This window comes from Semicossyphus pulcher, unplaced genomic scaffold (assembly GCF_022749685.1).
Source record: "Semicossyphus pulcher isolate SPU_LCO1_2020_fin unplaced genomic scaffold, fSemPul1.0.p SCAF_3, whole genome shotgun sequence".
NCBI classification, from domain to species: Eukaryota; Metazoa; Chordata; class Actinopteri; order Labriformes; family Labridae; genus Semicossyphus; species Semicossyphus pulcher.
Window position 1 is genome coordinate 7,320,423 of NW_027211704.1, and position 16,905 is coordinate 7,337,327.

A 16,905-nucleotide genomic window follows, 5' to 3' on the forward strand; every position below is an offset into this window, starting at 1 on the left:
TGTTTTTTTATTTAAAAGGTTTAATTTTGGTAATTTTGAGTTTTTCCCTTCAGCTAATTTATAATTTAATAGTTAATATTTTTGTCAGATTTAGGGCTTTAATTTTGAAATTCAGATTTTTTTCCATGCTGATTTATGACTTCATAACGCCCAGAGACTATTTGAGTTTTCTTCTTTTAAATTTACAACTTTAATTGTGAAAAATCTGAGTTTTCCACCTTATTTATGTCTTAGCAATCCTGGAAAATATATGATTTGAAATTTACGATTTTAATTCTGCGATTTAATTTAATTCAACCCCCATACACCACTCCTTATTATTTTTTATACAATGGCCCTAATACACCGTCTTTAAAATAAGTATACAGTGTGTTGAAACTGCTCTCAAAAAATGACTCTTTTATTAATGTAGTCAAATATTGGCTTCCACATTAACAAACAAAGTTTTACCAGTCGCCAAAATAAACTGAAAAATGTGCATGAAAATAATCTTTTAATAAAAGGACACAAATGGACACTGATTTATTTCAAATTCCAATGGCTTTATTTTATGTATATAGATTTGTATATATTTATATATATTTATATATTATATATATATACTCATGTAACAACTTTTACTCAGTTGCTTGATTATCATCTTTTGTTCAGCTTAAGTTCAAACGACATGACACTAAGACCAAAGGCATTCCACACGATCATATCTTACAAAAGAGTAAAGAAAACAACATGAGTGTGTGCGCTGTCCTGTCGTACGAACACACACATACATACATCAATGTACAGGTGTCGTGGTTCTGTTCGTAGAAAGAACTGAAAAAGAAAAGAGGGAGGTAAAGACAGAGACGAGCAGACGGAGTGAGAGCGAGAGGGAGAGAAAGACAGAAACCAAATGAACGTCTGGAGTCAAACTGGAGGATTCTGTTGCATAGATTGAAGCAAACAGGAGGAGGATGTTTGACAGAAACAGACAGGATGAGAGTGAACCAGGGAGAAGTGACGCACACACTGAGGAAACACACCTTCACAGAGCCAACACACACACTCACACACACAGACATACACACTTATACACACACACAGGGAAGCACAGGAAGTTTTATTTTGGCTCACAAACAAATCACTTCTGAGGCTAGGAATCTGCCAACGAGGCCAAAAGATACGACTGAAGACGCTGAGGTCGTGTCCTCTGTGTTTAAGCAACGTGAAGGAAATTTATCCTCCTCTCATAAACAAAACTGTGAGCCAGCAGCCAAGCTAGCTCCTTTGTGACAGACACAGAGCTAAATACTAACGTCAACATGCTCAAGATGACAATGCTAACATGTTGATGTCAAGCAGGAATAATTATAACCATCATCTTAGTTTAGCCTGCAAGTATGCTAACATTTGCTATTTTTTGTTTACCATCTAAATTAAAGCGGTTTACATGCTAACATTTGCTAATTTACCATGTTAACCATCTGAATTTAGCCGGTTGACACGCTAACATTCGCTAATCTGCTTGCATTTACTAATTCACCATGTTAACTGTCTTAGTTAAACCTGTTAACATGCTAACAGTAGCAAATTTACCATGTTCAACATTTAGTGTACAGGCTGTTTAAATGCTAACATTTACTAATATACCATTTTCATCATCTAAATTTATCCTTAACATTCGCTAATCTACCACGTTAAACCTGTGAACATGCTAACAATTTAAATTCACCACGTTAACTGTCTTCGTCAAGTCTGTTAACATGCTTACATTAGCTAATTTACCGTGGTCAGCATTTTAATATAGGCTGTTTACATGCTAAGATTAGCTAATTTCCCGTGTTCAACTTAGTTAGCCTGTTAACAAGTTAACACAAACTTATCATCTTCACCTCCATGGTTTAGCCTGTAAGTAGGCTAACATTAGCTAATTTCTCGTGGGAACCATCTGAGTTAACCAGTTGACATGCTAATTTTCCATGTTTACCATTTCAGTTAGCCTGTTGATACACTGACACTCGCAAATTTATCACCTTCACAGTCTTAGTATAGCCTGTAAATATGCTAATGTTGGCTAATTTATGTTCAGCATCTTAGTTAAGGCTGGTAACATGCTAACATACACAAATTCACAATGTTGTCCCTCTTAGTTAAGCCTGTTAACATCTGCTTATTCACCATGTCAACATCTTAATTTAGCCTTTGCTAAAGCATTTGCTAATTAGCCCTTAACACAAAGGTTGCAGTAGAGGCTGATGGAATGTTATTAGTTTTGCAGGTATTTGTGTCCAAGTACACAGATTCTTTTGATTACACACATCACATAATTTATTATTAATTTAATATATAAAGGATGTAGTATGACCTCAGCAGAATAGTAATCCTGGCTTTGTAATAACATTCAAACCACCACATGATGGGAATACATTACAGAAAATAGATAAAATAACTAAATTAAAAAGTGAAATCCAACTATTTTTGTTGCTGTTAAGAGCGACTTCTGTTCATGACTTTAGTATACCTTTAAACCTGCTGCTATCTCTTTGTGTCCACTTTAGATTAGGATAACGTATTTTAGCCTAGCTTAGCACAAACACTGGAGGAAGGGGGAAACTCCTAGCCTGCCTCCATCAAAAGAAACACCTTCCAACAACTCAAAACTCGCTGGTTTACATGTTGTATGTTGTTTATTGTTCAGGTGTAGGAAAAGAAAAATTATATGGAGACATTTTGGTTTAAGTATTCCTTCGTCTTGTTGTGTTTAAAATGTGAGACTAATAGTGACGTGAACTAAGAGCCTGATCAATACTCATGTCATTTTGTTAGAGCTCAATATTTCTGTGTTGATGTATTAATCTGCAACTATTTTCTCCCAATTAAACCTCAAAATTACCTGATTTTCACTTCACAAACACAAATTTATGCTGCTTTTTTTCATATAAGAAGGTGAGCTTAATATCTTTAGGATTTGGACAGATGGAGGGATTTGAAGATGTCACCTTGGAAATAATCCTAGTGGGCAAACATAGTTTTATCAGCCAACATACTCCACCAATATCTTGGACTTTGACATGAACACAGACACTCAAAAAAGGCAAGCGACAACCTCCATTATCCTAATTTTCCTCCCGAACCTGCAGCAGAGAGAAGCAGGAGGATAATGGATCGAAGGGATCAATGATGTGATGGGTGAGATGATGACACCTGCAGAGCAGAAGCCTACCTGAACCACATGCTGAACGTTTCAGGCCTGTTTACTGTCATCGTCTCCCTCCTCCTCTCACTGCACAGATGAGTGGGTGATGATGAGTTCAGGGAACATCTGAAAATCTAAGTGTTTGTAAATGTTGTGTGGATGAAAACAGAAGAGAGGTGGATGAGCGAACGTATCAGTTTAGTTTCTGGCAAAATGAGACGATGGAACTAAAAAAAAAAATCGTCATCTTTCATCAATCCATCCATCAGAAGTCACACAGTTTTAATTTCCTCAGTGTGTTTCACCTCACAGTGCAAATACATGTAAGTGTGTGTGTGTGCGCGTGTGTGTGTGTGCAGGTTATATTGCATGTGTTCGGGGCGTGTGTTTGAGATTCATTCGGAAAACAAGTCAACATTTGGGGATGTTTCATTCCATACTAAAACATGCAGAACACAGAACATTGAACACATATACTGAACAGTTAGTTTTATCCAAATGCAGTTTCTCTTTTTTTTTATATCTCTTTTCGCACAGAGTGGCTTTAGGCTACACAGAACACGACAGAACCAATCGCACCAGGTTGGACATATTGCTTTAAACCACCAAATTTTGTATATATGTCATGCATGCCACATAGATGATATTATGTTTATACAAAAATAACACCAACGCCTATTACTGTGTATCATAGTAATTACAGAAAACAAATCTTTTTCAGTCTTTTTTGCAATGAAGTTCAACTGAGAAACCATATATTTGTCTATATACTTATATCTAGTATGCATATACACATATATGCATGCTAGATATAAATATATAAAGATAATATATAAATATATAGATATATATGTTAAGTGGTTATGACTTTTCCAACTGTGATATTCCAGTTCGTCTGAACCATTTTTTAGAATCTTGAAGTGGATGTAAAGGTTCTCCAAAGGATTCCTTAAAAATCCGACAACAGGAAGCTGTTCTGAGAAAGGCAGTGCTCTGAAGAGGAAGCAGTCAAAACGGAACAATGACTGGATAAGAAGCGAGTTCCTTCTCCATACAGAAGTCCTACTGGAAAACTGTGGCAAACTGAGATCCTCTAAACTCCAAATAAAGGAACCTAAAACCAGGTGAAGATTTTCAGTCCACTGCTGAGTCTCGTCCGGATTTTTATTTGTGAAACCAGAAGCACAAACAGTTCTGGAGCGTCTCTGATGGCGGGGCTGTACTGCGCGCCTGGCATGAGACGTGAGGGCAACCAGTCCAACCAGTCCAACAGATGACCACCACAGCAACAACAAGGCTATGGCAAGAGCAGAGGGACAATCTTATCCAAGCAGGAGGGAGGGAAGGGGGCATGTGACAGCAAAGTTACTAATCAAACTTGTGCAGAAGAAGAAAAGAAAAGAGAAAAACGACTTTGGCAGAACATTCTTAAAGCTTCGCTGGATGATGATTGGCTGATTGCCCCCTCTCCCACTTCCTGTCACGGATACAGACAGCAGGTACACTTCATTCACTTATATGACAATATTTACATTGTACTGACTGGAGGAGCACAGGTGTTCTGTCAGATTCATTCAACGAAACAAAGAGGAAACGTGTCATCGTTTCACCAACAGACACACGGCAGGAAGAGGAAGTGATGTCACGAGCGCTTTAACAGTCCTGCTCTCTTCCCTGGAAATGTTTCTGAAGTTGGTTGTTGTATAAAATGGCGATGACGTCTACGGCAAGCTGTGTCCGTTCACTGGCCCCGCCTCCTTCAGTGTCCAATTATCATGGCCAAATCAAAAAGTGGGAATGAAACCATAATGTTTGGTCCAGGGCCGGCCCAAGCCTCTTTTGGGCCCGAGTTACCGTCAAACAGCCCTCGAGGCCCCCTCTGGCACCCCAGTGTGCAAATTAAAAGAGGTATGGACTGTATAAAAGAATTGGATGTAGCCTCTGGTCTGAAGGTGAGGCCAAGTGCCTTAAACCTGCATTATTTCAAATGGACAGTAGGGGGCGACTCCACCCTACATCTTCTTCAGCATACAGCATTTTATAACTTTGGGACCATCTTGAGTTAATTTGATGGTAAAGCAGGATATGCTTTAGGGTGTGGCTACCTGTAATTATCAAATTGCTACATCCATTCGTCGTTGGACTAATTCGACTGGGTCTTACTGTCCATCAGACATAATGCACACCGGGTTTGGGTTGTAACGGGTCTGCTTTAAGGACCCCAAGGCTGGTTTATTTTGTGACTTGGGCCGGTTCTGCTTTGGTCCTCAGGTTAGTTTCAGAATTTTGGTCCGCCTGAAGGGTCTTATCTTGGTCTGGACACGCCCCTTCTAAAAGGAGGCGGAGCCTGCAGCCGGACACGGCTTTGATCCTCTTAAAGTCATCAGCTCCGACACCAGTCAGTTAGAAAACAGTATCAATTCACTCATTCAAAGAAATCAGTCGTAGTAGCTATAAAGTACAGAAACAAAGAAACCCAGAGGTTGGATAAATAATTATACACTCCCATTTAATGTTTGATACAGTTAGCTGTATTCACGTTGCATTTGCTGAACTCTAATGGAGTTGGATAACTGCAAAATCACATAGCGTGTAGTGTATCACAACATCTTAGATAAAGTGATTATACTCATGTAAAAGGGGGCTGATGGGAATAAAATTGTTGGGATTCCAATTGAACGGCCGACAGGAAGTAAACAAGTCACTGCAGGTTTCTGAGCCCTAACATCAGGTGACCAAGACGACACACGTGGCATAAATATTTAGAGAGCTGTAAAAAGACAGAGTCCACGTTAGATTCATCTCATTCATGTACTGTACTGTCACCAAACTCTTCAGCCTATACATATATATTCATATATCTCCAAAATATTAAAAAGTACTTAATATAAAAATACAGAAGAATTGTAAAAAATGAGCAAAACATTGAATTTTATATGAAAACCATGCAAGAAAGATTCCCCATTTAGTTAAATAGTAACTCTAAGATTCAGGAAAGCAAGGGAATGAAAGGGAAGTGGTCGGATGAGAGAAGCGCAGGCGAACTGCCACCCACTTGCTTTTCATGTAAACATTGTAGAGGTCCTTTAAACTTGGTTCGGCAGTGACGACTGAAGATTTTCTCCTTGCTTTTTGGTCGTGTTTGGAGTAAAGGGCCGGGGGAGGAGAGGGTGGAAGGGTCGGGTGGGGTCAAGGGTGAGAAAGTCCAAAGGAAACCTCGATAACAATGAGATAAAAAACAATACAGACAACCTATAAAATATGGCTCTGAGTTACATAGAAAAAGCTCATCAGAGGGGAGAGGAGAAACCTAGTCGTGACAGAAAGTTGGAAATATGGCAGTAGTAGCACATTACTTCAATAACGTGTCCTAGTTCAAAGATAGGTTGATGGCTGCTAGTCAGACTAAGAGGGGATTAGACGCATCGCTGCCTCTGATTGGAAGATGATTCCTTCTTCTTTTAAGACAGTAATCTGCGGACAACTGCAGGCAGGAAGTACTGAGCGGCAGCACTGACACACAGTGGATTTAACTCTACAGGCCGACTGGTGACATCATCAGTCTCCCATAAACCTCGGCGTGGCTGCCTGCCTTACGTCTGTTAATCAAACACAGCAGAGCGGAGAGGGATGATGATCAAACACCTTCTCTGCTGCCGGCTGCGGGACGCCACTGACGGCTCGTTTACTATCTGACAAACAAAATAATCAGAACTTGTACTAAGATTTGTCTTAAACACAGAGAGACGGTCAATAAACTGTTCGGAGAGCCATTAACTTTGTGTCTGTTGAACTGAACATCCTGCACTGTGACCCAATGGAGACTCATCAATGCTAAGCTCAATCCTCTTTTAACATCGGGTTGCCTTCCTGTTGGAAATGTCCAACTAGGAGGAAGCGCACTCTCTAACCAAGAACAAGCTGCAGGGTTTGTACACACTATCTGGTCTGGTGACACGCCAGGATCCACCAGGCTTGAGGATGTCTGGGGAGAAGATAAAGTAAGCTGGGGCTACCTTGCTTCACCTGACATCACTGCAATCTACATGAGCAACAAAACATGGATGGATCAATTGGGAATAATGTGTTCCATCTTGAAGGGCTTTCATTTTGTGGAGACAAAGGAGTGGAACATCTCATCTTATGGCAGTAGTGTTCAGGGACAAACCTGGAAGATTAATTGAGACAGTAAACGAGCAAAGGCCAAATGACACTTTCTGTATAGCTGTGAGGGTCCGCTGGATGTAAATTTGGTCGTCAGCGAGATCAGAACAGTGGGGCAGTGATTCGAGGGGGATCTCACCTCACAGTGTCACGGTCAGATGTGGTCATTTTTGATTGGTTGAAGAGCTTACCTTTGCACCTTCCACAAGGGAGAGGCCAGAGAAGCAAACAACACATGAAAGTAGGCGTTTGGGACCATGATGCACAATGAATGATGACCATCTGAAGGGTTTTGGTTACGTTTCTGTCTGCCGTGTGTTATTAACCTGAATGAATTGAAACCAATCAATCTACTGCGGTTAAAAGGATAACAGGACCAAAGCAGGCTGGTCCTAACACTGGCTGGGTCCAGTGGAGAGGCAAGCCTGCATGCTTTCTTCCTTTTGGCAATGAAGGCATTAATCAGCGTATGGTTATTGGGTTTGACTCTTTTCTTTTAAATGCTACCTCTAGCACGACAACAGCAATAAAAGGCAAATGTGGCCGAACCTCGCCCTGTGGGAGGTGGGATGGTCCAGATTCCCAAGGAACCAAAGATATTCAGGACCAAACGGGCAGTACGCAGATCCTACCAGCCTACAGGTGGGCCGATTCGTGGCACATAAGATCCTCCAGCATTGTCTTGTTGGTCAATGGCTCTGAGTCCATTCTCATTCCTCTCAATTGGTGATGTGTGCTCTATGAAATGACACTCTCAGTTTTTAATGGCAGTGTAACCAAGTATAGATAACATGCTTTAAAACAGATGACGTTTGCCCAAATACCTGGTCACACTAGTTACAGTGACCACCAGGCAAGCCTAATGTAGACCCTCAACTCTTTCCATCGGCAGTTTGGCCAACATGAGTCGAGTACTGATGAGTCTGATCTTGTCTTGTGCTAACAGGAAGTTTAGTCCTCCAGACAGGAAGTTAACAGAGCTCTGAACAGACGCTGCTGCAGACGAACTAACATATGGTTGTCTAAACAGAATCCCAAATATTCATTCCTAAATTTTCATGCGACTCAACACGAATGAAACATAACATGCATCCTACTAGAGGGGGAAACATGAAGCACACTCCTGTTTCCTATCGACACTGTGGACGTACGGGGGGGGAGGGGCAGAGAGAACCAGAACCCCGACTGGATGAGATGAGGTCCCGATGAGCAGAGAGTGAGCCCTCTCCGGACATGTTAGATATTTATGTGTAGTAAACATTCTGTCCTTCCACATGCAACACAGCAGCTAAAAAAAAGCGACACGTACAGACACGATAAAGGGAAGAACATCTTTTTAACCTTGCAGACTGTAGTGTCACACTCACAAGACATTCTCAGGAGTTTGAATCAACCATAGATTAACAATTGTAGGAGGTTTAAAAAAACAAAAAATAAAAGGTTACATGTTTGCATTTGCCTAAAAATCTCACAAACCCGGCTGTTAGCTGTGTAGAGGAGCGAAAGCGTATGTACATGAGAATCACTGCACTCTTTGAAAAGTTCGGTGCCGTTTTTTGAGAAGCGTTATGCAGGAATGAAAGCGAACACAGAACACGACATGCTGCTGCAAGTCCCGCAAAAAAAAGATCGAACCCAACATATTTAAAAGCTTTTAAAAAGGAGTAAAAAATATACATGAATGGACGAGGACAGGCGTTCCACAGTGGAGACTCTGGACTCCACCCTCTGCTGTATACATGTAAGGTGGTGGTGGAGGGACAAACTTACAGGCAGAACGATGCCACAGTCAGTATGAAACGCACAACGTGTGCAAACGCAACAGCGATGACTGAGGAGGGTGAAGACGATTTGAAGCATGTGCGTGCAGGATGACGGGATGAGCAGAGTGATGACTTCCCTCCTTGGTGCGACAGTTCAGTTGGTGGGATGACAGATGATGCTGATAGGGAGGAGGGAGGAAGAGGAGGAGGAGGAGGGAGGAGCTCAGATGGATGACTCGCAGCTGTTGGGGAAGGCGCTGGGCGGCTCTCCTCCTCCCCCTGCTGCCCCGGAGGAGGCCTCAGGGAGGGAGTCGATCTCATCTCCAGTCTCCTCGATGGGGGGGATGCGAGCCTCCTCCTCGGACAGCGGGACGAACTCGGGATGGGCCATGAAGCTATGAATCGAGCTACGGGACTCTGGGCTCTCCAGCCCCGCATACAGGGAGCTACGGAACGCATTCACCACCTTAATCTGAAACAGAGACAGAAAGAAACATCAGAGGACGAACACATCAACAGCTTCAGATTCTATATATATCTATGAAAATGATCAGGCAGGCAGCAGGGGCTGATGGGACACATGGTGGTCGTGCGGCTGAATCTGGGTGGGGAGGTGCAAAACCACAAAACACAACAATATCAAGTGAAAAAGGTCGGCTGGATGAGAAAACTTGTCAAATAAAAGGTCCACAAAACATCAGAACAAGAGGTCTGAAATGGTCAAAATGATATTTGAATGCAGGAAGATAAACTGCAACTGAAAATCAACCAGCAGATGACTGAATGTGGAGGGACGTCAAACCACAACAGGAACAACACACACATGCAAACAAACATGTTTACCGAGTCGTTTTTGGGGTATTTAATAGACTTGCTTTTATTACCTTAACTACTTGCCTATACCAAACCCTTACCTGAGCCCTTACCTCATCCACCCCTTCAAAACAGACCCCAAAATCAACATTTTACCAACTGGGGACACCGCTTTTACACAAAACCATCCCACATGAACTGGTCATAAGTCTGATTTATGTCCCTGAAGTGACTTGAGCCATACACCCACACAAACATACACCCACACGCACACACACATACACAGGCAGATACACTGATTGACTTATATCCCAAGTTTTTCAACATCTGACCATTTATTTTAAAGGTGGGGTATTATGCCAATTTTCATATTTCACTCTGATACCTGTGGAGTAGCTTGGCATCATTTACAGTCAAAAAAAGACTCCTCATTTTTCTCTGTGCAGGCCCTCATGCAGCCTCTGCCTGAAACAACTTAGTCAGCCCTGTCCCTTCAAGAAACCCCGCCCCTACGAGCCCACTTTCTTCTGATTGGCCAGCTCTCCGAAGCCTGCTGAGGCTGCACTTTGTGACGTCACAAAGCAGAAAAACCTGCGTGAAACCTGGCGTTCGCAGCAGTCCGCAGACTGAGCTGAGAAGCCTGCGGATTACTCCAACATACTTTTACCTACAGATTTGAAACTTCACCCACGTTTAGTCTGGACATCCAACATTGTATATACATTATATATCTTAAAATGTGAAACAGCATCATACCCCCTCTTTAAAGATGTGATTCCAGAACCTTAATCAGCCACTATTGTTTCTCTTCTGCAGCTTTAACAGCCTCCACTCTTCTCGATCAAGGTTTTCCACCACATTTTGGACCCTGTCTGCTGGGATTTGTTCTCATTCAACCACAAACGCATTAGTGTGGTCAAACACTGATGTTTGGAGATGAGGCCTGGCTTCCAGTAAAGCATTCAAGTTCATCAAAGTGTGATGGATGGCGTTTTGGTCAGGGATGTTGAGTTCTTCAACAACAAACGAGGAAAAACATTTATTTATGGACTTGGCTTTGAGCCCAGGGTTGAAATGGGAAATAATTTCCCACAAAGTGTGAACACAGAATGTAAGTTTACTAATTTCTAAACTACATTTGTTCGCTGTCGAATTCAGATGTCTTTAGATATTTCGATTTTTTCTTTAAGTGGGGTCATACAGCTCGGGGGAAAAATAAGAGACTATTTATAGGTTTGTGTCTGCGTAAAACAAACTTTTGTTTTATAGTATTCAATAATTCTCCCTACTAAAAAATAACATTCTCATTGAGGTCTTTTATTTGCAGAAAATGACGACTGGTTAAGAAAAACAGAGCAAACAAAAAAAAGTTGATGTTCATGTTTAAACAACAGAATACAAATGTTTTAACTCACGAAGAGTTCAGAGGTCAATGTTTGGTGGAATAACCTGATTTTTAATTCTCCACCAGTCTGTCACAGTGCTGTTAGGTGACGTTAGGCCGCTCTTGAAGCAGCCCGGTTTTGTTCGACGGCTTGTGACCGTCCATCTTCCTCTTGATCACATTCAGGAGGTTTACAACAGGGTTCAGATCTGGATTGGGCTGACCATGACGTGTAGAGAGAGATGCTGATTTAAATTTGGAGTGGTCTCTTATTTTTTTCCAGAGCTGTATGAGGTTCTTTTAAATAGTGAGTGTATCACCTACAGTGGTGATCAGCTGTTATGACAAGGAAGCTAAGCTATGCTACTGCCGCTGCTTAGCCACCTAACAAAAAGTGTTACCTAAAGAAATCCTGTAGTTTAACTGTCGGGTATATTTCAAAGATTTCATAGCTCCATCTAGTTCAGAATAAAATGAGCTTTAATGTTGGTTTCATAATCTTGCTTAAAATGTTCTTGTACTGCTTGCTCACAAGATTGTCTGTTAAAGTCAAACTCAGCTTTGTTGATAGTAAACGTAAGTGTAAATTCATAAACGCCTGTGTCCACTAATGGCGTTTTTTGCACTGGTAGTGCCTACAACACCAACACCAATACAGTTCAAGGTTTTATGGTCTCAGAGTCCTGGGCAAAAACGCACTCGACTGTTTTTTGTCGCTGTGCTCACAGCACTCAAATAGTTAAACTTTTGGAACACCGCCGCGCTCGTCAATGTCACTTCTCCTTCACCGACCAATCAAAAATCAAAAAGGGGCGGGACTTCGATCGATAGATATCTATTTTGTCAACGACAGTGGTGGAGGAGAAGCTAATCCTTTCGTTTTTTCGAGGGAACAATTTCCAAGTGTAGAGCTGCTGCTAACGCCAGAGACGATTCCTTTACATTGTTTTTATGTGTCTTTGTAAAATGTCCTTGAATAAAAGCAAATATTAAGCATACAGAGCGATTAAAAACAGACTCAACGGTCACTACCAAGGGAAGCGGAAGTGCCGCCAGACAACTTTTGTAACCTAGCAACAGTAAGCGGCGGCGAGAAATTGAGGTCGTGGGCGCTGCCAGCACAAAAAAATGCTGTTAGTGGACACAGACCTGAAACTAATTTGCATAAAATCCTTTACATTTATAAATATTTACTTATAAATACCAAAAAACAGTTGACCTGGGTGGGAAATGTGACCTGTAGGGACCCTGTGATTCTGGGGCCCTCTTACAACGTAACTGTTCATCCTTCATGGTGCCGGCGCTGGTAGAGAAAATGTTCAAACGATACCCTGCCCCAGTAAACAACACATGCACACAACACACACACACACGTGGGAAAACAACAAACACATGCACGCTGTTAAGTATTTATAATCACATTCAGAGCGCAGTCACTTTGTCCTCTAGCTGCTCTCTCCTCTCTGCCTTAAGTCATTTCCTCTGTCATGAATCCACAGAGGCTGCAGCTGATCACACTGATTTATACGCACCAGCAGACACTCTTCATCATAATTAATAACCCTGCAGTTCAAAGCTCTCTATTACTGAACCACAGGAGAGCTACAGGCTGAGCACTGCAGCTTAGAGCATGCATGTAACCATCACACACACACACACACACACACACACACACACACACACACACAAAGCTCACAAGTCAAAAAGCTCTTGGCTTTTAAACCATGAGAGACTTGCTGAGCCTGACAGATTTAACCCTGCTCAGGATTAACCCGTAAAATTATCTTGCTGCCCAGGCTGTCGCCTCAGAGAAAGAGAAACAAAGAAACTAGAACAGGGTTTTTTTTCTCTCCTCTAAGTCACGAATCCGAGCGATTCACAGCTTCTTTATCTCCTGGTTGCCCAACAGTTGTGATCTGTCATCGACTCGTCAGGCAGCAAGTCACACAAGGGTTAATAGATGTGTGTTAAGAGTCTAAATCTCCACAACATGCAGGAGGAGAGGAGCAGCAGCAGGCCGGATGGAAGTGATGAAAGGTATTAAAAAAAGGAAGAGAAAGGGATTAAGATGGAGGAAAAGCTACAGATGAGGAGGGTGAAGATGGAGGAAGGCTGTAGAAACAGGGAAGGAAACATGATGTCTGCACGATTGAGCATTTGAAGAGCTGTTAAAGAAGAAAGCTGGTCATATTGTAGACTTTTATTTTGAAATGAAAACTGTCTCAGTATATAGCTCAATACTTTCTGGCGTCTATAACCTGTCGGTGGCATTCAGCCATAAGCCTGTTTGCTCGAACAGAAGGTGTAACCCTTTAAAAAATGCATTAATTTCTTAAAAACACAGATGGGGTTTATGCATCTGCATAAAAGAGGAAAAGATTATTTATGAGCTTTGTACTTTTAGGCGTTAGCTGTTTCCCAATGCTTTAAGTCATAATGCTAAGCTATGCTAACCACATCCTGACTGCATTCTTTACCTACAGACATGATTCTTGATATCCATCCAAGTGCATTTATCTTTTTAGCATTTTAGCAGACACGATTAAGATTAGCTATTTTAGATAAAATAATGTGAAATATTTGATGGTATTAAGTCATCAGATTAGCTTTAAATAATGCTAGCATCATGTGGTCGCAGGTGCTCAAAGCTTGGCCTGCTGTGTTTATCCTCCTGTTAGAAAAAATACTACTTAAAGTCTCCTCCCTAAAACTACCAACGAAAAACAAAACAAAAAGATTTCTTTATCACAGATTATGATCCTGGTTGACATCTAAACTGTTAAGTGGCTGTTCTTTTTGTTGTTTGTCCGTTCAGCTAACACATGCTAACGACACCTTCTTTAACACCACTGTCAAACAGGTTGGACGAATCAGTCACAATAGCTACAGCTTATTGTTAGCTTTTGAAATGTTTTATAACTGAGTTATTTAGAGAAACTTCTGTGTTAATGATTCAGATATTTCCGATGAGCTCAGGCCGTGCAGACACCTGCTGAGAACACAAGCAGAGTGAAGGTGGGTCATGCAGCGCTGAGTGTTTCATGCATTTAAAACACAGAAACAAAGAGTCCAGCTGGGTGAAGCGTGATGTTAGCTGGCCTCAGATCACCGACTCACTGCCTGCAGTGGAGGAGGAAGCAGCAGCAGCAGGGGGCGGAGCCCCGGCCGAGTTGGTGAGAGAGGAGGAGGAGCTAAGCCCTACGTGGGTGGGGCTAGAGAGAGTTTTGGCGGCAGTTGCGTCATTGTGCTGGCTGACGACAGACGGCTGGCGGCGCAGGGCACCGGGCACCGGCGCCTGGCCTGTCTGGAAGGTATAGACCACATCCATCTGAAGGAAGGACAGCCACAACACAGCGTTAGATCAGCAGAGATAGAGACAGAGCAAGGAGACAGGAGAGGAAACAGGAAGGGAGGAGACACTTCTCAGAGGTTAGAGAGACTTTAGTGGTAAAGTCAGACAGCTTGGATTTTGAAGATCAGTAATTTAATACCTAAAGTGCAGCACAAACCAGACAGACAGAAGAGATAGTTCAGGGACAGCAGCTGGGATGTGTCGATCTGGAGAGAGGATGTGTTAAAACTGCTGCTTTTATAAGTGATAAAAACGGGGCAGTGGTGACGTTTGTTAGGAGGCTGCTGAGTGTTTGGGCTCACACGGAAACAATGGATGTATGATGACAGGAAGTGACGCCCTCAGCTGTTCCTCTTCAAAAAAGATGATGATGAACCAAACTTAAAACCGTCAGTCGGTTGTTTGTTGGTCGTAAAGAAATTTCAGGTAACCATAAACTCTGATGCAAAGACACTTTTAGCGACTTGAAGCAGAGACAGACTGACGTCCTCTCCACCTGCTCTGAAGGTGTCTGCAGCTTTTTGAGAACAGTTTGAGATGAAACAAAGAGCTTAAAGACACATTTCTACCCAAACTTACTCCCATTCTTTTACATAACACATCTTTCAGAAGGATAAAGTAGACCATATTGATCTGCTCTGCAGCAGAAACATACATCATCCTGTCGATGGAAAGAGGGTGCAGAGACGTAGAAAAGAGCTAAACATAGAAAAGAAGGAGTGGATGGGGGAGAGTTTAAGAGTGAGGAGAAGTTTAAGAGTAAAAAGCATAAAGAAAGTGAAAGCTGTCGTTTAATTCAGAGACAAAATGTGAACATCGTAAAGCAGCTCTGATAGAACGGAGGGATGAAGAAGGAAACGGAGCGATGAATAAAGAGCTTTTGAATCAGGCTGAAAGCACTCGGAGAAGAGTGGGGGACAGGAGGAAGAGCAGAAAATGTGTCACTTGGAATGACTGATAAAGTTTCGTCAGCGAGGTGCTGCTTGTACCAATTATTCCCCCACTGTGTTTGACTGGCGAGGCGTTGAGCGGCACAACGCTGCCCACCAGGATTAGAGAGGAGGAGGACAGGAAGAGGAGCGTGGAGAGATAAGAACCTAATTAGCTTGCAGCCTTTCGTTGCCTCCCCCTCCATCCCTCTCCTCCCCCCGTCCCGGGAGGACGACAGACTGATATTACAGATACACAGACGTGAAGAGAGAGAGGAGAGAGCTCCCTCTCTGCTCTACAGCGAGTCTGAATGTGGAGACACAGAAGAGGGCCAGAGGTTTGTTTCTGCTCCTCCTCGCATCACTTCCTGTTTAATGACGCTCTGCGGAAGGTTATTTCTACCTCAACTTAAACAAAGCCTGCACCTGCTCGCGTATTTAGCCGTTTCTGAACACATCACATGACCTTCATCAGCAGCTGGAGTAGCTTTGAACCTTTTAAAGCCGCAATAACAATTTTTGGCCACTTGGGGGCGGCAGAAATAACTTAAACACAACACTGACATATTAACTTTAAACGTAGCAATTTTTAAAGATCTGTTTTGTTTATTTTTGGAGCATCTGTGGTGATAAACATTGTAGGTGTGTTTTTGTGGATCTGTACTTGTTTTTGTAGTTTGATCATCTGCTATCATCCATCTTTTCTTTCTTGGTTTGGCCATATTAACCACCATATTGGTGCGAATATAAGACGACCCCCCATTCAGAACTAATTTTTTGAAAAATACTTTTTAGAGACCAAATCTTTTAGAATAAATTGTCATTAAAATGAAATAAAATGCTTTAAAATGTCAATATATCATTAACCATCAAAGTGAGGTCTATTTAAACAGCTGGACGAAAGCTCTGGTATCGGGCAGACCTTTGTTCTGTTTGTCAGTAAAACATTCACACACTCTCCTGAAGCGGTCGCTTTGAGGACCACATACGATTTTCTCTGTTAGCATCTGTTAGCCAAGACTGTTAGCATTTTTGAGACCATCATTTTTGGCTCTCCATCGTCAGACATTACACTCTGTGACACCGTATTTCTTGGCTGCTTGAATGTGAAAATAAGCATCATAACTCCACCTCAGCTGTTGGTTAACTTGGCTGACTTTTGAGCCACTTTATTCCGGACGATCACCGTGTCTCTCCGTCTTTCATCCCCCTGGCTCTGTAGCTGTGAGTGACAGCTGGCCTCAGTCATGAGGGGTACACTCGCTTTACACGTAAAAGTCTAGACCCCAAATATAGGACGATTCAACTTTTTCAGATATATGTCT

The 16,905-nt window shown here is 42.1% G+C and overlaps 1 protein-coding gene across 6 annotated transcripts in view; it reads right to left on the reverse strand.

The window, feature by feature from the left end:
• Window positions 1-521: 521 nt before the first annotated feature.
• The window catches only part of LOC138605564 (plasma membrane calcium-transporting ATPase 1-like), a 121,009-nt gene continuing 104,625 nt past the window's right edge, over window positions 522-16,905 (reverse strand). For 3 of the 6 annotated variants that reach the window (XM_069677911.1, XM_069677908.1, XM_069677909.1), the window contains one exon: window positions 522-9,574. In XM_069677911.1, coding sequence (XP_069534012.1) covers window positions 9,326-9,574 — 249 coding nt within the window. In that variant the 3' untranslated portion in view covers window positions 522-9,325. Of the gene's footprint in view, window positions 9,575-14,416; window positions 14,628-16,905 lie in introns of all 6 variants that reach the window. The other 3 variants (XM_069677912.1, XM_069677910.1, XM_069677914.1) reach the window with 2 other exon arrangements.